Source organism: Enhydra lutris, unplaced genomic scaffold (genome assembly GCF_002288905.1).
Source record: "Enhydra lutris kenyoni isolate GAN:26980312 unplaced genomic scaffold, ASM228890v2 scaffoldscaffold43, whole genome shotgun sequence".
Lineage (NCBI taxonomy): Eukaryota > Metazoa > Chordata > Mammalia > Carnivora > Mustelidae > Enhydra > Enhydra lutris.
In genome coordinates, this window is record NW_019154127.1 from 12,604,503 (window position 1) to 12,632,427 (window position 27,925).

At 52.5% G+C, this 27,925-nt stretch overlaps 1 protein-coding gene across 1 annotated transcript in view; it reads left to right on the top strand.

Moving 5' to 3' along the window:
* Window positions 1-1,726: 1,726 nt before the first annotated feature.
* The window catches only part of LOC111155733 (ubiquitin associated and SH3 domain containing A), a 45,927-nt gene continuing 19,728 nt past the window's right edge, over window positions 1,727-27,925 (top strand). The window contains exons 1-9 of the mRNA XM_022516098.1: window positions 1,727-1,842; window positions 3,892-3,945; window positions 6,351-6,537; window positions 9,258-9,456; window positions 12,503-12,672; window positions 13,262-13,470; window positions 20,443-20,569; window positions 24,954-25,053; window positions 27,789-27,911. Coding sequence (XP_022371806.1) covers window positions 1,730-1,842; window positions 3,892-3,945; window positions 6,351-6,537; window positions 9,258-9,456; window positions 12,503-12,672; window positions 13,262-13,470; window positions 20,443-20,569; window positions 24,954-25,053; window positions 27,789-27,911 — 1,282 coding nt within the window. The 5' untranslated portion in view covers window positions 1,727-1,729. The remainder of the gene's footprint in view (window positions 1,843-3,891; window positions 3,946-6,350; window positions 6,538-9,257; window positions 9,457-12,502; window positions 12,673-13,261; window positions 13,471-20,442; window positions 20,570-24,953; window positions 25,054-27,788; window positions 27,912-27,925) is intronic.

Here is a 27,925-nt window from a genome sequence, read left to right on the forward strand (position 1 = left end):
CCTGACAAGGAAATTATAAGAATGGAAAAGAACAGGCCATGCTAATTAACAAGCACAGAAGCCAAAAATTCTAAATGAAGTATTAACAAAGTGGTTAATATCTACAAAGGATAACATGATCAAAGCTTTATCTTAGAAACCAAGGTTGATTTAACATTCCAAGTTCAATTGGAATAAGCTACCTCATTCACTGAATAAAGAAGAAAAACAACATTATCATCTCAACAGATGCAGAAAAAGCTTTTGATAAAATTCAGTACCTGTTTTAATGAATTTTTTTTTTAAAATCTCAGTGAATTAGGAGTGAAAAAAATTATTTAATATAATAAGGGGTACTTACCCTAAACTTATATTCAGCATGTCACTAGAGGTCTTTGCCACAGTGATATGGCATGGAGAGGAAAAAAAGTTTATAAATATTAAAAAGGAAGGGGGAAACTGGCATTCTTTGAAGATGACATAACTAAGTACCTAAAAAATCAAAAAGAATCTACAAAATATTAGAATGAATAAGTGATCTTGGCCAAATTGTTGGTTATGATGTCAATATATGAGAATCAATAATATTTCTATATACTGACAACAAATGGAAATAGGAATTTTTTTAAACTATAGCAACACATAGGAATAAACTTAGTGACAGAAGTACAAGACCCTGAAGCCACAAAACACTACTAAGAGAAAGTAAATAGAGAGATATACCATATTCATGGAATGGAAGAATCAATATTGTTAAAACTGACCTATAGATTCAACATAATCCCCCCAAAACCCCAGCAGGCCTATTTTTGTTGAAAATCAGCATACTGTTTTTATTGTTCTTAGTATTCCTTCCCTTTCCTTTGTAATATAAATTTTATTGAGGTTTAATTTACACACCCAATCTGAGGGTTTGGTCCAGTCGGTCTTGAAGACCTACACATCCTTATCAGGATAGAGGACATTTCCATCACCCCCAAAACTCCCTCAGACCCTCGCCTTGGGCAACCACTTACCTGTTTCCTGTCCCTGTAGTTCAGTTTTACCTGGTTTTAGAGTTTCATTTAAGTAGAATCATACGGTATATATGATCTTGAATCTGGCTTCTTTAAATCAAAACAATGTTGTTTGGAATTCATCGTGTTCTCTCACGAGACAGAAGCATTTTGTTGCTATTGACAAGGGTTACTCGTGGACCAAAGATGCCATAACTTACGTAGGCATTCAGCAGTGGGTGGATTTCTGGATTCCTTCTAGTTTGGGTCTACTGTGAATAAGTAGTAGTGTGGGCCATCGTGGCCATTCACATAAAGTCTTCATGTGGTCCCACCTTTTCACCTCCCCTTGGTAGATAGCTAAATTTGTAGGTTTGTCACGGAGCAAATGTATGTGGAACTGTATGAGGAACTGTCCAAACGTTTTCCAAAATGCTGGGACAATGCCTAAGAGCTCCAAGCATTCCACGGCCTTGTCAAAATGTAGTCTTGTCGATCTCTCCAACTTTTGCTCTTCTGGTAAGCGTGTTGGAGCTCTGAAATGCAAACCCCATGTGGGAACGGGGCTGGGGGATGCCATACCCCAGCACCCTGCAAAGAGAATTCTGAAAAACCAACATCTCATGCAAACAGGATATTAGCTATTGTCAGAAAGATCAAAAGGGCTTGAGGTTTTTCTTCACACTCTCAGGAAGCCTTGCCTGTCTCACTCTCTCTGGCTTTATCTATTCATTTCTGTCCGCAGGCAGGAAGAGATGGCAGCTGCGGAGACTCAGCTCTACGCCAAGGTCTCCAACAAGCACAAGGGCCGCGGCACCACCTCACTCCTGGACCCCCTCCTGGGAATGGGCTTCCCGGCACACACAGCGTGAGTACTGTCCCGGGGCCGCAGGCCCCAGGGGGTGTGTCCTAGGCCCCCAACCCTTCTGGCCTTTGTCACACAACTGCAGGGAGCTCAGGGTGCTTGCTTCCTGCCCAAAGAGTGCACCTTGCAGGGCAAGATACTGTCTCGAAATAGGGCCCTTTTCTGCTTCTTCTAAACGACATGATCTGGACCTTTACAGACAAGCTCTGCTGGCTGGCATGTCGAAGGACCCTGAAATATAAAAAAATTAGGAGTCATGTATTACTGGGGCACCTCCATTTTTCCGGGTTTGGAGGAGTGTGGGCCTAGTTGTGCCCTCTCTGAGATGACACTACAAGTGTTTCTGACTCCCCATTGAAGGGGGCTGTTGAGAGAACCCCCAACAAGGACATATTGCTAAACGGTGCAGGGCAACCTTCATCTACAGGGAAAAATCTCTTCAATGTCTCTGATCAGTGAAAGAGATGGTTAGAAAGTGAAGAAACAGCATTGACTCGATGCTGCTTACCCAAGGAGAAGGTCCCCACATGGAACATTTTAACCTTAAGAGCCACCCTGTCAGATAGAGAAGTGCCTAAAAGCAATGAGCTATGATAAGGGCCTGGGGTACTAAGTTTTTACAGGCTTATTCACATGGGGAAATGCATCAGAAGACCCGTTAAGGGGCACTAGACTAAGCGTCTAGTCTTCAGCTCAGGTTATGATCCTGGGGTCCTGGGACTGGGCTCCTTGCCCCGCGGGGGGCCTACTTCTCCCTCTCTCTCTGCCACTCCCCCTATTTCTGCTCTCTCTGTCTCTCTGTCAAAGGAATAAATAAATTCTCAAAAAAAAATTTAAAAAACTAAAAAAAAAAAAAAAAAAAAAGTACCTGTAAGTAACTTTGGATTGGGGAGGGGACCAAAGGCTCCTTAAACATTAAAACAAAGCCTGAGCAAATTGGCCAAAATCACTTGGGAGCTACACTCCTTGCTTTTCTAACCTAAATCAGAACTTTGTTGCCTTTATGCTAATGATAAACCAGGGATCTTTGACATAAGCCGTGGAACCATGCGCCAGCCCCAGCCTGGGCATCTTCCCTCGGGTTCAGCCGGGGACATGGAGACCCAAGAGCACAGGCAGTGGGGGGAGGCAGGACCCCACTCTCAGCCCCTCTAAAGCCCGTGCTTTACTATGCTACTGTAGCTGGAGGCAGACTCAGAATCCCTCGAACTGAAACCAAAGTCATCGCCGTCCGTGTCCACCAGCAGCAGCATGGGGCCTTGCCATGTTGCTTTGCTCATTGACTCCAGAGACTTCCCGGCTCTGTTCCCGAGTGAGCTGCCTTAGTGAGCCGGCGTCCGTTCTGTCCAATTGGTCCCATTCAGCTAAACTTAATTCAGCACGTGTACGTCCTGGGTAACCGTGATGGGCACAGCTCTGCTGGGCCTCGGGGACCGTGCGGGCTGGTGGAGGGACAAACAGACACAGGTCTGTAGAGTTGAACCACGGGGCCCGGACGTGCAGTGGGGAAACAGGATGGGCTGCCCCGTCCACCTCCCTGGCAGGTTTGGGGAAGTTATCCCGGAGGAAGGACGTCTGAGCCAGCTTGGGAGGATCCGTGCCATTTCTCTAGGGGTGTGTTGGCACATGGCTGCCTTTTGTCAAGGAGGTACGTGTGCAAGCCGGGGATGCAGCCCCGCACGGCCACCTTCTGGACCCGAGAGTGGGTTCACCTGGCTTCGGGGTGGGGTGCAGGGGCTGGCCAAGGAGGCAGGATTGCCAGCAAGGTTGGCAGTGGTGCCCAGAACCGAAGGCGGGAGCGCCTGAGTGAGGAGGAATGAGCAGGTGTGCATTTTCAGAAACCACAGTGATGCCACACGGAGACAGAGGCCCGGGCAGGGCATCCAGCTGCAAAGTCCAGCCGTCCGGGCCCTCATGGGGGCCACCCCAAAGGTCCCCTGTGCTGCGGGGCCACCCCAAAGGTCCCCTGTGCTGCAGGGCCTCCCCTGCCTCTCCCCTGCTTTCCCAAAGAATGGAAGGCAGATCTCTGAATGCTCCTCTCATCTCCTGCAGGCTGAAGGCGTTGGCAGCTACGGGAAGAAAGACAGCGGAGGAGGCATGTGATTGGTGAGTAGGGCTGTCTCTGCAGACCCGCGGAGTACTTGGCTTTGAAAGCTCTGTAGGGTGGACACGGGGAAGTGCCCCACACATGCCAGGTGGCCAGGGACGGAGTCCCTGCTTATCCACCCAGAGCCAGAGAAAAGGAGAAAAGAATCAGCGTTTAAAATGGCAAACAGTGGAGAGAGATTGAAATTTGAACAAGCCTTTCTTCACCTTAAAATTCGAGTTTACCCAAATGTGACGATCAAAAAAGAAAGACGTCCACGTAATCTGTTGAGTAAATAGGGAAGATACAAAATAGAGGTCCCCACTCTCTCAGGCCACCTCTGATGGGGAGAGAGTTTGCTGCTGGTCCTGGATGCCCCCTGAGGCATCAGGGGCCAGGGAGTGGGGCCTGGGGGAGGAACTCGGGGTTCCAGGGGGCTCTGCCGTCAACCAGTTACGCACTCGGAAAGCCACCCACTGCTTCAGGCCTCGGCTTTCTGCTCTGGGAGAACAGGTGCCCTGTTCTCTAGCACCCAGCCTCCTCTGAATGTGCCACGATGCTCTCATTCGGCCCCAAGGCGGGAAGTCCCCTCACGCTCTGTTCTGGAAAATCTCAGTAAAAATCAAGCAGTAAATAACAGGTCTCTGCTAGCTGGGTGCCCTCCCAGAGCAGGACGGCAAATGCCGACAGTGGGTCTCTGAGTGGCCAGTATGTCCTCACCGGGAGACCCCCTTGTCCCCCCAAGATTCTACACCAAGGGCAAATGATGTAACCCCTTTGCCAGACAAAGGGAAGCACCCAGGGTCCTCTGGGCTAGGCTAACTCTAAAGTCGGGTGTTACATTTGAATTTCAAACGAAACTGACTGCCTCAAGGGCCATGGTGACTTCCGGCAACTTGCAACTCAGCCAAGAGGACCGCAAGTCCCACTGAGACTTGGGGAGACAGTGGGGTCCCCTAGGCTCTACTGGCGTGGGCCGACCTTAGCTGACCCGGGAAGTGCCGTTTCAGATACCATTAAAAATGAAAGGCAGCTTCAAGGGTCCGCATGGGTGAGCAGAAGGGGGGTCTCTCCTTGTGCGGCTGCGGGCTCGGGGTGCACCAACGTTGCTGCCCACCATGGACTTCCACGTCCATGTCCGTGTCCAGGCTCACATCCGTGTCCACGTCCATGCCTTGGAAACATAGAAAGGGCCCAAGAAACATGAACAAAGATCTTGATTCCTGTGAAATGAAACTGTTCACCGAGAAGCCAGCGGAGGCGTCCAGGAGTGGAACGGAAGAGGGAAACACCACCGGCGTGACGAGTGTGCACGGGCCTCGGAAGGGTCGTACTGACACGCCCAACCCTGCGCCTGCCCACGGACGGGGATAAATCACAATAACACGGTGTGGACTAAAAACAACGCGACCCGCAGAATAATTTAAACCGTCACTTATGATTACAAAAAACACACGCGCATGTTGTCTGCATGTTGGTTACTTAAGTTTCTGGAAGGAAAAGTGAACAGTGAAGGAGGCATCTGCGCAGGACAGGGGGGCGGAGCGTCCCCGTTGGTGTTTTGCTCCTAAGGAGACCCCATGGGTGCCTGGCGCCTGTTTCCACAGGGGCCACGTCCCGCCCACTGAACTCAATATTGCGTCTCGGGCCTTTCTCTGCATCACGAGAAATTCTTTAAAACCGTGACTCCCGATGAATAACCCCAACATAAAATACCTCGCCCGGGCGGTGTGAGTTTCTTTCCCCTTCAGAGAAGTTTCTGGAAGTAGAATTGTCAGCTCAAATGGGATGGGCCTTTGAAGGCTCTTGGGGCGGCCTGACAGTCTGATTTTTACAGACGTTCCACAGAGCCACTGCCCCTTTGACACGGGGAGCAGAACCTTCTTCCCTACAAAAATGTGTTAATTTGACAGATGAGGAAGCAGCGCCTTGTGGTTGTCTTAATTCTTGTTTCTGTTATCGGTGAGAATGAACTTGAATTTGGGGTTGTATATCATTTCTCCTTGTCCTTAAAATAACCTTCCGAATTCAAAGAAAGTATAGAATAGCCACCTACATTTTGTCTAGTTGTGTTCTGGTGGGGGGTTTGGTGGTTTTGACTTTTATACTCAATTTGAAGTCAGATGGAATGAAATGTGAATGTTTTCTACAAGTTTCCTGGCCCCCAGAACTGAAGACCAGGCCAACTTCTCTCAGTCTTGGTCTTTGGCCAGGAATCAGACCAACGTGGGGCAGAGCCAGGGGTGAGGGGACCTGGTGCCACTCTGCGGCCACACCAGCCCTGGGCGCCCTGAGCCTCGCCGAGAGGGGCTGGCGGTGACTTTGTGCAGCGTGGACGTGGCTGGCACTGAGTGGCCGCGCTCCCCACGTGGGGCGATCGTCCCGCCGTCACGGCAGCGGGCGTGAGCTCCTTGCTCTCTTGCAGGCTACGTTGTCATCGCAACGACCCATCTCTGGACGACCCCATCCCCCAGGAGTACGCCCTCTTCCTCTGCCCCACGGGATCCCTGCTGGAAAAGCTGCAGGAGTTCTGGAGGGAGAGCAAGCGTCAGTGCACGAAGAACCGAGCCCACGAGGTCTTCCCTCACATAACGCTCTGTGACTTCTTCACGGTGAGTCGGCCCCACATGCCTTCAATGCCCCTTAACACGCCGCTGGGGGCAGCTCCCTGTGACATCTAGGTGCTGCTGGAAGTCACTGAGGGCAGCCCCATGATCTGTTTCCACGGGGTGGCCCGCAGCTGTCACACTTACTGGCCCCTTCGTGTGGGACACCCTCCACTCTTCTCATCTGGGCAACTCCTACGCATTCCTCAAAGTCCCGCTCACTTAGCCCCTCCCTCTGTTGAGTCTTGTCCTGCTCCCCAGGCAGAAGGGGCCACCACCCTCTGTGAACCCACCATCGTGTTGTTTGTGTCTCTAGTGGCACTGTCCACGTGCTGTGACAATGTGTCTGGTGCTACCCTGCACCCCATATGAGACTGAATCCCTCAAGAGAAGGTAGATGCCTCCCTCCTCTTTGTACCCCGAGCCTAGCACAGTGCCTCAGAGCAGGTGTTTCGGAGATGTGTGATAATGACCTGAAGAATAGTGCTGCTGGCCCGTCCCAAAGGTCACAAACACGGGACTCTTCCCTGCTTCAGGGACCAGCCCTGGTCGAGAAGTCAGTCAAACAGGCAGCCTCACAGGGTCCAGGGAATGTGAGGAGGACCGGGGCCCGCTCAGAAGAGAAGAAGCAGGCGGGAGATGGAGGGAGGCAGGGAGGGACAGGCAGCCACTTCCTCTGCAGCTCCCCACCGGAGGAACGTGGGGACACTCCGTGGCCGGCCCCCCTCTGCTGTCAGGCAGCTCCACCCATTTCAGGGGTCCCACCAGGACCTGAAGAGTGCCCCGTCCCCAACTCCACAGCGTGCATGGGAAGGGGGCCACAAGCCTCTGCAGGAGACCTTCCCAGCAGGTGCCCCGGGAGCCTGTGCGCCATCCCCATCTGCCAGGGGCTGCAGGGAGGGGGTCCCAAGGCACAGAACTTCTGGAGCTAAAACCAGGAAAGTCTTGGGCAAACCGGCGTGAACTGATCTCCCTCCTTTGCCAGTGACAGCGTTTGTGACGGTCAGAGTCCTTCCTGGCATGTCCTGGGTAGCTCGTCAGGGAAAGGGAGGCAGCCCAGCCGGTGATGAAAGTAACCTTAGAAACGGGCGCGCTTCATCACGGCAGCCAGGGGTCTTCCCAACCCCCGGGGCCGCGTGCCCAACACGCACATATCCACACAGACACTCAGAGACACACATACTACGTGACACACACAGACACAGACTTAGATACACACGCATGCCCCTTCCTTCTCCTGTGTCAGCCGCCCCGCTGACCCCCAGCCTGGGCTGGCCAAGCCCCCTTTCTGGCAGAAGAGCGGCAGAGGGACTGAGTGTCTCCCTCCGGTGCCGTAAAAGGACAATGTTCAGCCTCACTGGCTGATGTCCCGCCGCAGCTCTGCTTGTACCAACTCTGGGCTTCCAGACCACTTACCGGAGACCCAGAGACGCAAGGTGGACGGACAGTGACTTATTCACAGTTACGCCTCCCGGGTGTCACGCACTTTCCCAGGGCCTGCAAGGGCCTCAAAGATGCGACAGACAGACGAACAGAGTGAGCTGCTAGTCAGAAGGGGACATAAAAATGCATATTACACTCTATGCATATTAATGCATATAATGCATCTTGAAACCATAATGCGGTTGGGTCCTCGGAGGAGGAAAGGGGCTGTGAGAAATTCGGAGGGAGCCCGCTGCTGGGAAGAGCAGAGCTCAGGCTGATTTCCTGTGGGGAGGGGCAGGGGGGCAGGCAGGGGAAGGGTCTGGGTTTCACCGTGGTTTCACTGTGGTCCCATGTGACCGTGTGGCTCTTCCCCACGGAGGAAGGTCTTCAAGCCCAGGAAGTGGCTTGGGCAGCGCTGAGCCCCGGAACCAGGAGGGCGAGAGGGTGTGAGTGGGGAAGCGCACCGAGGGCACCAACTGTGTCCACGGCCCTGCAGGCAGGCTGAGCAGTGTAGATAGCCCTCTGCAGGCAACAGGGGAGCGCCTGCTGCCTCGGGGCGGAGGGTGGCACGGCATTAGGTAACATGGTCAGGCAGAAGTGCGTGCAGGGAACTGGGGGGCAGTGGGGAGACTGGGTCGGAGCCCATGTTAGTCACGGCCCCCCAAGAAGCAGACCCCAAGGTGGAATTAGAAGTGCAAGAGGTTTATTTGGGAGAAACACCTGTGAATGGCAAAGAAGAAAGGGACAGGCAGGAGAAGGGAGGGGGACTGGGCGGCTCCAAGAAGGACAGCGGGCCGACAGGGAGCCTGGGAGCTCGGACCACTTCCAAGGAAACTACATCAGGGGCAGTGACTGGCTTTGTCACGGTGGGACTGTGGCCACACGCCAGGGACTTTGGCCACCGTCCTCCGCACTGTGAGCTCTGGGCAGTGCATGAGTACGGCTGCCTCAGAGTCTATGGGAAACCTCCAGAAGCTGAATGATGCAGCGCTGACCACAGCTGGGGGTTGAGTTGACATTACATGGAGGAACGGGAGGTAGCTATGGTGACAAGGGACTTCCAACCCAGACACTTAAAAGATACTCCATTCCGAAAGGAATTTTACCTGCGATCTCTAAGAAACTGAGGGCCAGGTAATAGAACAAATCCATAACCCCAGTCCGTAACGTGATGAGAGAACTGAGTCCAGCATCGCCCCCAGAAACAGGCTTGGTTGGCTGCACGATTTTTCTTAACCAAGTTCATAGTTGACCTTCTAACAAGAGGCGAGAAAACACACCCTCTGTCTCCTCTCCCTCAGTGCGAAGACCACAAGGTCGAGTGTCTGTATGAGGCTCTGAAGAGAGCTGGGGACAGGATCCTGGGTTCCTTCCCCTCGGTGGTCCCTCTGGTCCTGCACTCTTCCGTCAGCTATCTGGGCTTCTTCGTGAACGACAGCCCCGCAGACGTCATCCGGGAACTCGCCCTGACGTTCGCCACGGAAGCCTCTGTCTTAGCAGGTAGGCGGTCCTAGCCAGTTGCCCACGAAGGGCGCGGATAATAGGGACTGACCGCTCTGTGTCTGGGGCCGCGCTTGCTCCTGGGGTACGGTGGATCGGCCGCGCAGAGCGGGGTGCAGGCTGCTCCTTACTTACTTTAGAGAGCAGACCCTGAGGACCCGCGGTCCCTTTTTTCTCTAGGTGGGAATACCTTTGTTTGCATCGATGTGGTTTCTCTGAGCACTTGGCGCGTTCCAGCTGCCCGGGGAAACGGTCCCAGGAGGGGACGTTGCATGGCCGCATGAAGGCCGTGGGTTACAGGCTGGTGCCCATGTTGGGGGAGGGGGCTACCCAGCTGTAGGCCCACTTTGGGCAGATCCCCTCCTGGGGTCAGCGCTGTGTCTAAAACCAAGTCCTAGCTGGGTTTTGTTGCTGTTTTAGGAAGGAGCATACCCTTCTCTTGTTGGCCTCTCGGGGAAGGACTGTCTGGACTCCCTCTGAGCGTCTGCAAATCTCCCTTCCCCCCAGCACCTGCGCTGATCTGGAGATGGGCTCCAGCTGGGGTCGGTGGGAGGGACTCTGGACTTCGTCCCGGGTCTCTGGTCGGCGCTGGGCCTTCATCGAGCTTCATCAGCTCCATGGCTTGTTCTTGTTTCCCTGCAAATTGGTGAGGGCTCTGACCCTTCCAGCAACAAGCCCGTTTCTGTGGCCCTTCCCCATCGGTCCTGGCATGGGGAAGGCACTCAGGGCTGTGACTCCAAGGACCCTGGCAGGGAGACCCCACACTGCCCTCTGCAAGCGTCCAGCGGCCCCGTTCTCAGATGCACCTGGTCACGGATCTGGCCACATCGGGAGGTCACTGAACCCCAGCTTTCCGCTTGGAGGCTGGCCTCTGGCCTCTGGGGTCCTACTTCCTGGGTGATAATTGGCTTACCGTGTGTCTTTGCAGATCGGTGACCTTTATACGAACAGGAGTCGAGCGGTGGCTCTTTAATCTCCTTGCTCCCAAAGGACAACGTGGTCTCCTCGTGTCCTGTCGGCCCCTGGCCACAGAGCGGGCACGCCACCTCTCTTGATGCCTCGCACCCCCCCCAACAGGTCTCATGGGCCCTGTTTTAAAAGTGAAGACACAGAGGCCTGTGAAGAGTAGCCTGCCCAAAGTCACTGTCATGGAGTGAAAGGGACCCTAAAGTTCCCATCCCCCCAGAACCGTAGAGAAGGACTTTATTGGGCAATGGGGTCTCTGCAGATGCAATTAGTTAAGAAGAGGCCAGACTGGACTCAGGTAGGCCCCCCCGCTTCAGTGACCGGTGTCCCTCTAAGAGAGGACAGGATACCCAGAGACGTGGGAGGAGGCCGTGGGCGAGGAAGGCAGAGATGTGGGGACACAGCCACAAGCCAAGGAGTGCCAGGAGCCCTGGGAACGCGACGCGGCAGAGGGACCCTGCCCAGAGCCTTCAGAGGGAGGGCAGGGCTGCCCACCCCTGGGTTTCAGACTTCTGGACTCCAGGCTGTGAAAGAGCATGTTTCTGTTGGTTCAAACCCCGCAGCCCGAGGCCATTTGTGAAAACAGGCCCAGGGGACCGTGTCCCCTAAGCAGGGGTCAGAGCTGGAACGTGGGTCCAGCCCTGTCTCGCTCGGCCCACCTGGGTTCCGGCTGACCCAACCTGAGCTCCCACGGAGTGGCTGCATGGCCCCGTCTCTTGCCCAGGCTCTCCACACCTGTGCCCTGGGCTGGACCCCGCGGGGTGGGGAGCAGCCATCACCTCCAGCGTGTCCTGCCTCCCTCTAAGGCAAGTGTGTCCTCCCCCGCCACCGCGCCGTCGCCAGTGAAATGCCCCCACAGGCAGGGCCTGCAGAGAGCAGACCAGACAAGGCCCCATTCAGAAGTCGTGCGTGATTCACCGATCACTCGGAGGACAAGCCTGGGTCTTTCCCAGGCCACGCCGACTCACGTGGCAAGGTCATCCTCCCCCCAGTGCTGAAACACCTCAGGAAGGAATTTCCCTACCACCCACCCACGACCTCAGTCTTGGCTTTTCTCCCCAACAGTTTCTCGTTTGCCGCTAAAGGCTCATGTAGGGGTGGGAGGCATCGGCGGGGTCACCGGTCTGGGTCCAGGAAGCGACGGCACCAGCGGTGACATTTTCCAGGGGAGATCAGAGCCTGTCTGCTGCTGTGGGTTGCCCAGGGGAGGGGCGCCAGGGGACCAGTATTTACTAAAAGACTCCCAGAGACGGGAATGAAGAGCAGGTTTCAGGGCAGCCCCAGCCGGTGGTGGCCCCTGTCCCCAACTGTTGCTGTCAACGAAAGCTGAGTCAGGCCAGGATGCTCCCAGGGTCACCCACCATCAGTCTACCTGATGCCAAGTCTGCGTGCTCCGTTGGTCTCTGCCTCGCGGGAACGTACAGTCCTTTGTGGCACGGCAGAAAGCAGATCCTGGGCAACAGCAGGGCCCTCGGGCAGCGGGGAGGAGCTGGGGCCCCCAGAATGACCCGGGGCTGGCTACTCCGAGGGCTTCCTGCTTCACCAAAGGGACGGAAATCGTAGCGATCCTGCCATGTTCGACATAGCTGAGTTGCCTGTGATGTTTTCTTCCTGAGATTCCGCAGCCGAACCAAACCCCACTGAGCTACAGCACCAGCCTGTCGGACCTGGCTGCTGCGTAACGTGCCCATCACGGGGAACGAAGGAGACGCTGTTCACTGTGTCTGCTTTGGTCAACTGTTTGGGCACCGAGCCGGCAAATCCCCAGGCTCCAAACACCCCCCAACCCATATCTCTACCCCTTCCCTGCCGCTTGTCAGATCTGCAGTACCCAACCATGCCCTCCGTAAGCTGAACTCAGCGGATGGCACATGGGGGGGTTGGGGGTGGTCCTTGCCTTACCAAGAAAGCCCCAGTGCCTGGGGGAGGGAGTGGGCAGAGGCAGGAGGCATCATGCGGAAAGGCTTTGCACCAGCATCCTGGGTGCATGGCCCTCGTGGGTGCGTGGCCACCGTGGGAAGGCAGTGCCCGCGGTGTGGGTTAAAGCGCCCACCACCCTTGTGTTTACACGATCTCCCAGACTGCACTGTGAAGCCTTGCACCAAGCAGCTGCATCTGACCTTGGCCCACAAGTTCTACCCCCACCACCAGAGGACGCTGGAGGAGCTGGCCAGAGCCATCCACCCGGGTCACAGCTGCCAGTGGACCGCCGCGCTCTACTCCCGAGATATGCGCTTTGTACACTACCAGGTGAGCAAACCCCGGCCTGGGGGCCTCGGCCAGAGCAGCCCCGGTCGGGCAGTCCTCTCGGGCTGGATCCTCCGTGGAACAAGTGGCCGGTGAAGCCGGCGGAGCACTGACCCCCGAGAGTCCTCCTCTGGAGGTATTTCAGGAAAAGGAAAACCGTCTATTGTTTTTGTCTTCCTTTTTTTTTCTTAATCATGTCCCCTTTTGTGCAATGTGGAACTCGCATTCTTTTATATCATTGCAAGACCCCAAGTTGAGTGGCTGACATGGAAAGGAGGCAGTGCTCCGTTTCAGACCCAGGGAATTAGCGTGAATGAACCCAGCACGTTCTCTGTGGGGTGAGAAGCTACAAGTAATCCTGCCGAGGAAGGTAGATGTGAAAGTCGAATTATGCTCTGAGCTCTTTCATATTAGAGATCAGTAGATAGTGATATGAGACAGATAGATGATAGACAGACAGACACCAGAATGCATGTCCGAACCTACCCAAGAATTCTGTGCCACCTTTTAGTGTAAGTTTTATCTGTCATCGAAAGCCTTGGTGTGCCTTCAAGTTCTTGGCTGAGACGGGAAAACACTTGGTCTTTTCCAGACCCTCAGGGCCCTCTTCCAGTACAAACCTCAGAACGTGGACGAGCTGACACTAAGCCCCGGCGACTACATCTTCGTGGACCCCACTCAGCAGGAGGAAGCCAGCGAGGGCTGGGTGATTGGGATCTCCCAGCGGACGGGCTGCCAGGGCTTCCTGCCTGAGAACTACACAGAGCCAGCCAGCGAGTCTGACACCTGGGTTAAGCACAGGTGAGTGCTACCTGTGGCGGCCGCCCCGACGTCTCTCTCTGAGGTAGTGTCTGAGACTGTCCCTCCCAAAACACGGGCTGCCATATGTGTATGCTTCTGGACCATTCCATCTCTGGTAAAAATTGCCTTCTCCAAGCTGGCAACATTATCCCTGCAGGTAAACAGTTACTATTTTGGCCGATTCACGGTTTTCTGCGGATCGTGTTCGGAAAACATGAATTACTCTATTTGGCTTCTGAGATCATAATCCCAAAACGACTATAAAAGTCACCTCCTTATTATGGACATAAGAGATCACAGAGATCCTAAGCTTGGCTTTATTTATCATTCTGCTCGATGTGTCAGCTGTAAAGTACTAAAATACGTGGCTGGTCTTCCGTTGGTCTAGGGCAGATGACCGTGCACTTCCCAGCTAAAGCAACGCACATTCGTTTTCTCCTCGTTTTCATGCATCAGGAGTCTGGGCATGGCTTAGCTCTGGGTCTCACAAGGCTGCAGTCAGGTCTGGGCCAGGGCTGGGGTCTCATCTAAGCTCAGGGCCCTCTCCCAAGTTCATGTGGTGTTGGCAGAACTCGTTTCCTAGAAGCCGCAGGGCTCCTGGTGGCTCGCTTCTTCGAGTTCAGCTGGAAAATCGCTTCACTCGAGCTTTTTAGCGTCGTCTAGAGAAGCTGAGTTTGCTCAGAATCGCCAGGTCCTGGTTCCTTTTGTTCAATTTTCTCACATGTGTTACTATGAGCAATAAGAGGAAAACAGGTTATGACTTTAGTGCTGTGCTTGGAAACATTCCTAGCCACAGGACCAACCTCACTGCTGAAAGGTTCTGCTTTCCACCCACAAACTCACTAAAGTTTTCCCCACTATATGGTAAGGTCCCCCTTCCTCTGACTCCCTGTAATATATTCTCCCCAGCACCCACGTTACTTCGAACAGTCGGTCCGAGCCAGTTCCTGTATCGAGTGTCTCAAAATTCTCCCCACCTCCACCCACTGCTCAGTCCCAGAATGGCTCCCATGTTTTAGGGATCCCAGCAACACCCCACACCCAATACCAGACTCAGGGCCAGTTAAGGTTTACCCAGAGAAGCAGAACAGCAGAATAGTAATTTATATATATATATATATGTACAAATTTATATATATTATTGTACATATTTTATACATATAGATACATGTATAATATGAATACATCTCTAAAATATATACTATTTTATAGTTAATATACAAAAATGATTTCTTAGTAATACAATAGTTTCCATTCATGTCATGTTACTTATATGGTGATACATGTGTATGTTACACACCACGTGTATATGCATCCACTCAAGGATTTATTACAAGGAATTGCCGTGTGTGACAGCGGGGACAAGCAGGGAGGGAGGGAGGGGACCCAATGGGTGGAAACCATGATGGTAGAAGAGCTTGTCTCCGCGTGACAGTCGGAAGGGACTCCCCAGGCAGACGGGAGAGCAGATGCAGACACACCAGCTACTTGGAAACTCTGAGGTCAGGGAAGCCCTAAGCCTGTTTTAAGGACCTTCCAACTGGGTAAGTCAGGCCACAGGCAATAACCTTGGGATTAACGTGATCGCCGGCTGGGACTTTAAGGACATGCTCTGCAGCAGGCAGCTTAGGGATCGGTTGGACGGCCGGGGAAGGGTGTGCACGCTTCCCACCGTGACCTAAAAGTTCTGTAAAAGAGACCGAGAAATTATGAAATAATGTATTAGGGAAATAAGTTAGGATACATCCATACAATGGGGTACTCACCCGTGTTTAAAAACGGTCACGAGGAAGTAATTTATGTGCTGATATGAAAAAATCCAAGACAGGTTACAGAACGCCATGGCGAGCACAGGACTGTTGGGGGGAAGGGGGAAGTGGAACACAATCGACTATACGTGTATGTGTGTGATGTGTATTTATATGCATGCCTGTCCCTGAAAGTTCCCCGGAAAGGAGCATCTCTAGAAACTTCCAAAAGTGTGCCCAGGGGAGGCGGGGGGCGGCGTCCAGGAGTGGAAGAGAAATTGGAAAGGAGACTGCTCTCTGCGGTCCATGATTTGTCAATATTTGAGCCCTATATATTCATTACTTTTTCAAAATATAGATTCACCCCATCTCAAATTTAAGGAAAAGACTGTGAGGACATCAGGTCAAAGAGAATAAACGGGACAAGTCAGACAATCCGGAGCTGGGGTTGCACACATCATGCAGGCTGGGAGGGGACCGCCTTCCCACACCTGATGCAGAAAGGGACACGGTTTCCACAAAATGATCACAGCCATCCCAGGTGTGGAAGACCAGAGGGGACATCTCTGAGCTTGTAGCCGTGCTGTTCTGCTCGGGTGCTGTGACATCCGTCGACCATCAGCCCACCTCCAACTCAACTTCAGCCTTTTTGCAATGGTTCCAGGAGTCTTTGGATTCACTACATGACAAAATCACACCCCAAAATCTGTCTGTGACCTTGAAGAAGATGAGAGGTGACCAGCAGTGTACAAGGGGGGCGTGTCTTCATGAATCTTAGTGGCTTTCAATGCTCCACATAGAAGAACACATGTAGCATGATCTAGAACAAAGAGTGGAGAGGCCATGTGTGTTACAGCTTAGAAAACAGTCTGTCTTCTGGCCAAGTTGAGAAACTTTCAACACTGAAGCCACACCCATCTAGTAATTTCCAAAACCACAGAGTGAGTTGGTGGCAAGTATCTCAGTTGTAAAAAGATGCTGTCAGAGGCTGAATATTCGATCTGCCTCAGATTCCTGTGTTGAAGTCCTGGCTGCCAGCACCCCAGAATGTGACTGTAGAGATGGGATCTCTATGGAGGGGATTAAGGAAGAATGAGGTCACTAGAGGGGCCCCCAGGCAGTCTGACCCATGTCCTGATGATAGGAGATCAGCACACAGACACGCACAGAGGGAAACCACCTAAGCACCCAGGGAGAAGATGGCATCCACACACTACCCATTAGAGGGACTTCCAGAGAAGCCAGCCCTGTCCAAGCGTGGATCTCGGAACTTGAACTCGAATGGAGACAATAGATGTCTACTGGATCAGCCGGCCGGTCTCTGTTACCATCTTATGTCTGCCCAGGAATCTAATATGAGGATGTGGTCTGTAAAACCCCATAGACGGTAGCTACACCCCTTCTAAAAGCCAGGGAGAATTTGAATCCATCTACTCTGTGTTGTAAGTGGACCCTTAAGTCATTCTCCTGAGAAAAAATGAGAAATAGTTAAATGTTAAGTTCTTTCCTTTCTCCTCTCATTGTAATCTTGATTATATTTCATTTGAAAGACAAGCAAAAAAACAATTTGGTTTTCTCTCCAACTGTAGTTTTCACAGATGCTATTTATAGATAAGGAGGCTCTGTTGTGTGCACGGCAAGGCTTGAGCGGGGTAGCCGCCCGCCCCATCCTCAGGAAGAGGAAACCCACCGACGTTTCCTTTGACAGCAGGAGACTGTAAATAGGGCCTATGCTCCGGGAGGAGGGAGATGTCAATGGTTTGGACGTGGACGCCAGAGTTCTCAGAGCCCTGCAGCTCTCGGGACCTGGCCTCGGACACTGAGAGTAGGTGAGCAAAGGAAATCCACGTGAGCTAGATCTCGCTATGGAGAGTTTCCAGCACAACATGGGGGTAGGCGACAACCTGACTAGAGAAGGTACAATTTGCAGACAGTTTGAGAATGCGTTCACCAAATTCACCACATGGGCATGAGTGGTCCGCGGCATGAGGTGGTGGTGGTAGAGGTGGAGGTGGCAGTGGAAGGCTGGTGGCCAGAGGCTGGGGTGCAGGGCAAACGCTCCCGAGGAGCCCCAGGCTCTGGCCCTGGTCAGGTCTCAACATGGGTGTATCGGGACTAGCAGTGGTTCAGGAGAATCTGAGACATGAAGTATTTATGGGAGAAACACTAACATTCCCACATGGAAGGAAGATGTAGACTCACACCACATTCGTGGTTGAGGAAGATCAACTGGGAATGTATCAGTTCCTCCTGGATTCACTGAATCTTCAGGTTTAACGAAATTCCAGGAATAATCTCAATGGGATCATTTGCTGGAACTTCCCTGAATGGTTGAAAAGTGTATCTGGCAAAATAAATGGAAGAAGAGCTGAGAAAACGTTGAAAAATAAACATGATGAGAAGAGATAGTTACTTTACACATATTAAAAACCTATTATAAACTGAGGATTGAGTCCTGGCTTGAGGGAAGGAGGAAAAGCAGATCCGTGGAGCAGAACACATACCAGAGCGGAGGCCGGGCCTGTTCACAGCTGCTGGAGCATCAGAAAGAGAAATGGGTATAAAATGAACGGTATTTTATGTGGTCTCCCCTCATACACAGAACTCAAAGCCAAGAATTAAATGGAAACAGAAAATCATATAAAGTAGAAGGCACTTCAAGTGAATTTATTTCTGATTTCTGGACTGAGGAGAGCATTGAAAGCATGGAAGCGGCAGAAGGAGTCTTCGTCAGACACCTGGCAATCGATGTTTAATAGTGACTATTAAGTGCTTAGAATGTAAGGCTTCTGGGTGCAGAAAACCATGCGGCAGACTCTAGTTGGAAGAGCAAGAGGAGACGATGCTCTTCAGAACACAGGAGGGAGGGCAGTGCATCCTTCCCAACCATCCCAGTGCGTGTGAGCCCATTACCTCCCCCCACAGTTCCTCTGTAGCCATGTCAGCTGTGGCCAGGCACTTCTGTCCTCCAGTGGATTTGTCTCTGAAGTTTTCACGTCACCAAGAGGCCACCTACTGGATTCTCCACTTCTGGCCACTGTGGCAGGTGAATAGTCAGAAGTGTACACCAGCTCTGGCCACCAGGCCGCCCACATGCAGCTTAGGCCCACGTGCCTTTCTCCCTCATCAGACTGTGCTATGCAGTCTGAGCTCCTGCCCAGGGGTGCCAACCCACCGTGCCCCGTGCCCCACACCCCATCCCTCTGGGCATCCCAGGCCCTGCAAGGGCACCACGCCAGCACCACCTACCATTCCCAAGACTCTCATTCCCACCAGCAAACAAACACACATGTACCTTAAAAACAAACTGAAACATAAACCCTTTTTTGTTTCCCTTTCTAATTACTGCTCTTTTTGTCTATTCTGATGTAGATTTTAAGTTTTTTGTGTATTTTTTATCATGGTAACTGTACTCTTTAATCCCCATCCCCCATTTAATGCATCCCCTTACCCACTTCCCCTTTGGTGACCATGGGTTTCTTCTCTGTAGTTAGGAGTCTGTTTCTTGGTTTCTCTCTCTCTCTCTTTCTTTTCCTCTTGCTTCTTTGTTTTGTTTCTTAAATTCCACACATGACTGAGATCATATGGTATTTGTCTTTCTCTGACTGACTTATTTCATTCAGAATAATACTCTGTAGTTCCACCCATGTCATTGGAAATGGCAAGATTTTGTTCTTTTTTACGACTGAGTAATATTCCACTGTGTATAAATACCACATCTTCTTTATCCATTCATCAGCAGATGGACACTTCGGTTGTTTTCATATCTTGGCTACTGTAAATACTTCTGCTATAACCATCAGGGTGCATGGGCCCTTTGAATCAGAATTTTTGTATCCTTTGGTTAAATACTTAGTAGTATAATTGCTAGATGGTAGGGTAGTTTAATTTTTAACTTCTTGAGGAACCTCCATACTGTTCTCCAGACTGGCTACACCAGTTTGCATTCCCACCGACAGTGCACAAGGGTTCCCCTTTCTCTACACCCTCATCAACACTTGTTTCTTGTGTTTGATTTTTAGCGATCTTGACAAGTGTGAGGCGGAATCTCATTGTAGTTTGGATTTGCATTCCCCTGATGATGAGTGATGTTGAACATCTTTTCATATGTCTGTTGGCCATCTGGATGTCTTCTTTGCAGAAATGTCTGCTCATGTCTTCTGCCCATTTTTCATTGGATTATTTGTGTTTTGGGTGTTGATTGTAGATTATTTTAAAATAGAATCTATAAAGATGATCTCCCCTTTTATAAAATGAGTTTCCCCTGGGGAACTTGGCCATTTGCTTATTCTTAGAGGATGTAAGTGACCGTTCACTCTCCTCCTCTGGCCCTTCCCCCATTCCTTCCAGACACACTCGACCCCCCTCATGTCCCGGAGTTCACATGACTCTGCTTAGCTGTCATCTTCTCCCTCTATCCCCCCCAATCCCCCCAAATGTGTGCCCACCATATGGCATCTTCCTTGGTTCCTTGGACAAGTGGCAATTTCCTCACCACCCTCTACTCCTCGGGTCCTGTTTTACCCACCACCCCCCTAAATCACCCACTCCTTTCCTATGTGTTTCCCTAGATCTTAATGTGTCTCTGACTGCTCATTCATTCCTGTATCCCTGCCACACCTGTCTTCACACCTTTGCTATTTTAGAAGGTGAATCTATACGGATGGTGCCCTGGTTTTCCTGGGCCACATGCCACATCTGCCAGCCTGGGGACTTAAACAACAGACGTTTCTCCTCTCACGGTTGCAGGCTGCAAGTCCAAGGTCAGGGTGTGGGCAGGGCTAGTTTCTCCAGAGGCCTCTATCCTTGGCGTAGAGACGGCCACCTTCCTGATGCCTCTTCATGGTCTTTCCTCTGGGCCAGCATCCTTGGTGTTTCTCCATACTCCCTTGTCTCCTCTTATAAGATAGAATTGGGCTACCCTACTTGGCCTCATTTTACCTTATTTACTTCTTTAAAAACCCTGTTTCCAATAGAGTCATACTCTGAGATGCGGGGGGTCAGGACCGTAAATGTCGAGGGGACACAGTTCAGCCCATAAGGGGATTTACTCAGGATTTGTTATGTGCTGAGCCCTGGGCTCTTTGAACACCCAGTTGTGTTTCATCCTTGACCTTCCCTGCCCATCCTGTCTTGCACGTCCCCACGCATGTGCATGACCAGATGCAGACAGCTGCTTCCCCGTGTCTGCACGGCAAGAGCACACCTGTTCCTTCTCCCGCAGGACTTACACCTTCAGCCTGGCCATGGACCTGATGTCCAGAAAGGACGGTGAGGCCAGCAGCCGGCAAAACGGGGAACCCCACCCTTCACAGACATCAAGGGACATTAGCAGCATCCAGGCTTTACAGGTGACAGAACTCTCTGTTTTATAAGATGAGCGAAGGGAAGCCACACTTTCTATCAACTCCATGGTAGTCTTGGGCCCTCGGTACAGCTACAGACCCAGGTGTCTCTGCGACACACTCTGCCCTGTAGTGCAGAGACATTGACCCTGCTGCTCCATCCACCCCAGGGCAGAGGGGTGGACCCCCCATAACTGTGAGCCAGGCTATGAGCTCCTGAAGGCAGCCTTCTGGATGTCACAGGAACACGCAACACATGTCTGTAACGCAGTGGATCATGGCGCCAGAGCAAGGGGCAGGGAAGATGTGGGGACACAGCCCTGCCCAGAATCCCAGACTCTTATGTCAATTGTTTCATCAGCACGCTGTGTGGCCCTGAAGAAATCACCTGCCCCAGGGCCCCAAAGATGGGGGTCTTCCAAGTCGGCATGGGGGGAGAAAAGGGGGCTGGTCCTTGGTAACTCGGAAGGCCGGCAGCCACATGGCCAGGCTCTGGGGCACAGCAGGGACACGTGAGCCCTGCCACCTGTGTGGGGCATGTCCAGGAGGAAAGGCTGCCTGCAGGGCCTCCATGAAGCAGACAGCCCCTCCCCCAAAGCAAACAAGTGACATGGTGTCCCTGGCGCCATCTGGGTATGGGCAGCCTGGCCCTCAGGTTCCTTATGCAGGAACCCCCAGGGGGCAGGGCAACTCCTGCAACTAGCCCTTGACCCCTTCCCACCTCAGGGGAGATGCCTCTCTGACCACGTCGTTTCCGAAGGGGTCCCTCCACGTCCTGGGTCCCGTGCCCCCACAGCACATTAGGATTTCGGCGTAGCCACCTCCAACCGCATGGGAGGTGTTAGTCCCCATTTCACAGACGGAAGACTGAGACTCATGGAGGGTAGGAAGCTTGCAGGGCATAATCAGGCACCTAAGCATCCCGGAACTTGGTTGTTTGGGAGGATCACACGGGACAAGGTACCCACCGCAGGCCAGGCCCTCGGTGCTGAGAGTCTGTCCCTCCGCAGAGGGCAGGGCCATGATGTCTGGCTCATCCCTGTGTCCTCAGCACCTGCTCGGGGCCTGGCTTGCAAGTCTCATTGGGTGAATCACAGAATGACCTACAGAACTCATGATCCAATCGCCCTAAATCCAAAGCTCACCCTCCTTCCCCAAGAAGCCACCCGCCCTCCAGGCTGGGGTGCACTGGGTCCAGACGAGGGCTGAGCACCAGACGCTGGCCCCGGGAAGGCCACAGAGCGTCCCCATCAGACGGGTCTTCAGTTGGAGGCAACACCGCAGGCCGAGCGGCTGCCAGGCAGAAGCCAGAGACAGACAAAAACAGGGCTCCCCTGCCCAGACTGCCCAGACTCTGGAAGGCACAGCAGAGGCTGGACTGGGCCCCTTAGTGGGGTGCAGGAGAGCAGGCACGGACTGGGATGGGGTTCCCTGAGGCCATGTCCCCCTTTCCAGATGGAGGACAGGAAGCTAGAATGGAAGGGTCAGCTCATAGCTCGGCCTACATCCGAACTCACTGCAACTTTAAATGAGTGAAAACCTCACAGATCTCCCCCTGCGAGCCTGCCCCTTCTCGCCTGGTCTGAGCTCACCCGTCCATGTAGAGGAAAAAAAGATTGTGGTACCAGCTTCAATACGCAGACACTAGTGGGCTGAAAACTGGCCCCAAAGATAGGAGGCCCCGGTTCCTGGAACTTGTGAGTGTTCTTTTATGAGGAAGAAGCATCTTTGCCCAAAGGCTGAGCTAAGGGTCTTGATGGAGAATATCCCATGTGCCCTCAATCCAATCACAGCTACCTCTAGGAGAGACAAACATGGTGTCTGATCCACAGGGAAGAGGAGAGACCAGAGACACACAGAGGAGGAGGCCCCGTGAGTGTCAGGGCAGGCTGGAGTGTCTCCGCCAAGGTCAAGGACTGCTGGGGCCCCGGGAGCTGAGAGAAACAGGAAGGATCCCTCCCTCAAAGCTCAGAGGCAGCGGCCCTGCTGACACCATGATTTTGGAATCCTAGCCTCCAAACTCCATGACTGCATGGCTTTTGCTTGAAGTCCCAGGTGGTGATGCTTTGCTACAGGAGCCTGGGGACCTCTCACATTTAAAGAGGCAATGCGGTCCTGGTGTCCCCTAGGCCCCAGGAGCGAGGCCTTTCCAGTCCCCGAGGACCTTGCCTTTTATCTCAATATTTCTGTCTCAAAGCTCTGCATTTCAAAGTTCAAATGCTCTCAGCTCCTCAGGGAAGAGAATGCTCTAAGTTCAGAACCTCCACCCAGTGCATCAGTACTGACAATGGAAATCGTCAGGAAGCAGACTCAAGCTGGGAGCCCACGTGTGTCCTGCAATCTGCCTGCAAGGCAGCCCTTGACAGGGGCAGGGGCTGAGCTATGGTAAAATTCATTCCCCTGGGGAAAGGCAACCTGGCGCCCGGAGGCATTAGCCGCCCTTCACGACTGCAAGACAATGAGACAAACTTCCCTTTGGGGCTCTGTCCGGCAAGGTGCATTCGTCCCCAGCACCACCGAGGTGCACACTGTAGGAAGAGACCATCATAATCTTTCCTTTGCCTTGATCCTATGTCCATTGCGGAGAATTGGCCCCAAGGCACCAAGAATCTGCACGTGGAGATTTGGAAGTTTCCACAGGCTCACACATACTTTCGTGCACACATCTGAGTGCAGTCAGACCGTCTACATCGCCTAGAGGGCTGTGGACTCCTCAAGAGACGGGAGGGTCTGGCAGGAGCTACCTGGAATGCTGGCCCCACAAACCCTGGGAGGCAGGTGACCTTGCTGCCCACCCTCCTTCTCAGCCATTTCCTCACTGCTTCCCAACACATGGTCCCACTTCAACCTGCCAACAAGCTCAGAGAAGTATTGGAGGAAGCAGGCGGCAGGGGCAGGCCCTCCCGGCTCCGCCCTGTGAGCAGAATCAAATCCGAAAGGGAATGGTCAGGAGCACTGGCTGGGTCCGGAGGTCTTACTGCCCCCACAGGGGTCTGGGGGGCCAACATATCTGCATTTTCCTCTCTAGATTTTAGGGAAAGTCAGAGCGGGTCTGGGGCTCACGATGGGACTCCACGCTGAGGAAGGCCACATCTTACCACCTCCCTTCCTTACGCCACTCAGTGGCAAAAACACACAAAGTACCAGCTTTTCACTTTCACCCTAAGCCCAGCCTCAAAGAGCTGTGAGGCCAAAGACAGGGAGAGGGAGAAAAGGCTCTACTTAGGGAAAAGGAGCTGGGCAAGGACGAGCAGACTGGCAGTTAGAGCTGCCTCCTACCCGGATGCCCTTCCCATTCCAACCATCCATGATGAGGTTGGCCTAGCCATCCCTGATTACCATAACCCATCCATGCCGGTGACCTTGGCCTGTCCGTCTTGGTGACCTTGGCCCGTCCATCCCTGTGACCTTGGCTCCAGGGATGACCAAGTCCCATGTCCAAACTGAAGTCCCCCCAGCCCACCTCCCGTGGCACATACAGTCAGCTCTGTATCCCAACATCTTCTATGACTCGTCTTTCCATGTTTGTCCCTTGGTACCAAGCTCCCTTGCTGGGGAGTCTGTGAACTGAAGCTTGCATCCCAAGGTCAGACAGGCATGTTGCCAGTATGCTGGGCCCCCAGGATACTAACAGTAGTATCTATATAGAAAGAAAATATGTAATATCTATTATATGATAATGTGTGGATATAGAAAATGTCCTAAGAAGTAACTATGGAGGGATGCTCTGGTCTGAATGTTTGTGTCCCCCCAAAATTCATGTTGAAATCCCAAGCACCAGTGTACTAGCATTAAGAGGTGGGGGCTCTGAGAGGTGGTTAGGTCAGGAGGGTGGAATCCCCATGATGGGATTAGTGCCCTTCTGCAAAGGACCCTACAGATTCCCATGCCCCTTCTACCCTATGAGGACCCAACAAGAATTTGGCCAAGAAGAGGGCCCTCACCCAATCATGCAGGTACCCCGATCTCAGATTTCCAGGCTTCAGAACTGTAAGAAATAGATGTCTGTTGGTTATGAGCCCCCAGGCTGTGGCGTCCTGTTATAGCTGCCCAGAGGGACTAGGACAGGAGTAAGGACTTGGAAGAAATGGAAAGGTAGGAAAGGTGATGTGCTTTCTATGGTATGGGCTGTTCCTATTGCTTTTCATCTCCTTGGTAGTGTTATAATGCCCAGGAAATAAAAAGTTGCTAGAAATTGAAGAGATTTCCACCTGCAATTCCTAACCTCCTTTCGTTGCAATGATTTTGGTGAAATGGGCTGTAGCCACTGAGGCAGGAAGAAAGAGATCCGTTTTCTAGGCCACCGTGGGATGGCAGGAGGAGGTGCCCATTGAGAAAGTCTAAGAATGCAGATGTAAAAATGCATGTGTCTTTCCTTCCATCATCTCAGGCCACGATAGCGAGAAGGAGTGTTTTGGTGGTGCGCCATGGGGAGAGAGTGGACCAAATCTTCGGGAAGTCGTGGCTACAGCAGTGCTCTACTCCGGATGGTAGGTAGCATCCTGACAGAATTGAAGCCCAGAAAGAAGGTAGATCTAACAAATGGCATCCCTCCTCGACCTCCTGAGCCCGCTCTCCTGTGGTACCGTTCTTGAGAGTGACTGTGTAGAGATAGTACGTGTGGGAGGGGTGCCCCCTCCATCTTTCTTGGTGGGACATATACTCATACCCTGAGTGTGCTCGCTGTCTGGGAGTATCTTACCTCACATGCTGTGTGGGAGGTGGAGGAATGGCTGCCAACAGTAAGCAATCTGCTGGTGTGACCCACGGATGGTCGTCTTTCTTCTGGACGCTCACATGGTAGTTGGCTGGTGAGCAGCATTGACTCAAGATGATTGAGGTCTCTGTGCCATGTGGTCTCTGAACCCTCAGCTGCTGGCACAACCCTATCTCGCAGGCTCATTGCTGTATCTCTCTGAGTGACTCTTCACTGCTGTGGTCATTTCCCTACAATGTTTAACTGTGCTGCTCAACGGGCAGACGTATTTCGAACATGCATCTTGCGTACCCCAAGGTCACCCCCCTGGAATGCCAAGAACTAAGGACAGGGCTTGTAAATACAGCCCACCCACTAACAGTCTCTACTAGTGACCCACATCTGTACCAATGCACACCCCTTAATGGAAAGCCCAGCACGTCACGATTTCAAAGCCACAGATAACTGTATAAATGAAGATATTGAATGAATATAGGTTCACAGTACCTGGGCTAGCTAAGCTCTTTTGGAATTCCTCCCGGAGCCCTGCAGGCTGAGAAGAGGGGGAAATGCTTGGGGAAAACCGTTGGTAGATGACCAGCTCACACCGGGAAAATTCTGAGCAGATTACATCATGACCGAACATACCTGCAGGACCCGCGGAAGGGATGCGGTGGTTGTCTCTATAAAACAAGATCAATCAGAGACCCCGGAGAGAAACCACGGGATGCTCAGTGGCTGTGGTTGGACTGGCATTCACACCAGCAGTTAGAAGAAACGTTCTTGTAAGACAACAATGACTGAGACCACGGACTGAAATGGCCCCTGATGTCAGTGTGCGAGTGGCGGTGTTGGTGTGAGGACCAGCCCAAGCCAACCAGCTCCAAAACCAGGGATGGGACATCATGAAAAGAGGAAGGATATTGGTCATCCAAACAAAAGCCCAGGTCACCTACAGGGGAAAGGACTTTAAAGGTGCTGGAGAGCCCCAGCTTGAAGGAGGCTCCTGGTGGTTCTTTGCACTAGGCAGAGTGGCCTGCAGTGAATACTGATGGTCTTATTTGTCCGAATTCTGCATATCGTGTTACAATGGGGTGGTTGGGGGAATGAGCTGTCAGCCTCTCCTCTGACCCTTCTCATTCAGCTCACTTCTGGGTCAAATTCCCACACCTCATGCAGCCCCTCGTTTCTCAATGCTGTTGGCCAGGTCACCCCCACGTCTGAAAGGTTCTTCAGCACCAGAACCTAACGTTGCACCAGAGCCTTGTCTTCTCCTGAGCTCTGCTCCCCACCTCGCACAGACAGAGCATCAACAAGGACAAGGGACCGTCGCGGAAGCAGGTCGACCTTTTGTGATCATAGATGCCTTTGAGAAGACAACACAGTCAGTGGATCTTCTCTTGGAAAAAACAAAAACCAAAAAAAACAAATTCCACTTTTCCCAGGGAACACAACATGTATTTTGGTATTTAAAGGCCTTTCTTCAAACAATGTCTCTGCCAGTGGATATTCCAGGGAGGGAACTTTCAGGAGAATCGTGCACGGAACTGGAAAACCAAGGCATTGAAAGTAGCAGGCTGCCTCCCTTGCTTGTGAAGGGCGGGAGGCTGTGAGCAGGGCTGGGCTGGCGAACTCCCGCAGGGCATGTAACAGGCCCTGCCCCCCAGGCACAACAGGTTTCAGGAAAGGCAGCTTGGCTGTGAGAACCTGCTGGCAGCCGGGAGGTTTGAGGCTGCTTGAGAGAACGTGAGGGCTGGACATGGCGCCATGCGCTCTGCAGGGATGATGGATAATTCGGTACGAGATGCAGCCCGCCACTTGGACCCTTACCCTGAGCCAGGCCCTGGGACCCGAGCGATATCGCGGAGACTCACTGTAACAGCTCTATCATTTCCCCCTTTTACTGATAAGGCAGATTAAGTCCATTGCCTCTCATCACACAGTTAGCAACCCGTGGGGGCAGGATTTGCACCAGACTGTCAGGTCGTAGAGCTCAAGGTCAAACTCTTCACAGTCTCTACATGGAGGGTGGGGGGAGTCCCCGCGGGTCCTCCTGATTTCCAGGTGCAACCCAGCAATCGGCTGAATAATGCAAAATGCAGGAGCACTTAGCCGTGGGTCCTCCATCCCCGGAGACAACATGGCACACTGCCAGCTATAGGGACACGCAGAATCTCACCTCTGTAATTGGTGCCAACTTGGGATTCCCATCAAGTTAAGCTCAGCCAGGAATGGAGACACTCCATTCTTAGTCAGGAAAATTGCATAACTGAACCTTTGTGAGAGGTCATCAGGGGACAAAGAGGGTCTCACGTTTCCTGAGGTGAAAACCTGTGTTTTCTGTATTTGAGGAAATGCGTGCAGCAACTTCTCTCCAATGGAATCCACATCACAGAGCACATTCCAGAAAAGACACAGCTGGTGACAATTTAAGGGATAACCCTGCTTCCGATACGGGTCTCTCTCTTGGGGGTTTTAAAGATGCGCTAAGTTGGGAACCTGAACGCCTGGTGTTTATTTATGCTTTAGGGAAATACTACCGGCCAGACCTCAACTTCCCTTACAGTCTGCCCAGAAGGAGAAACGGAATCAAAGACTTTGAGAACGACCCACCCTTATCATCTTGCGGAATATTCCAGTCCAGGATGGCAGGTACGTGTGGGGAC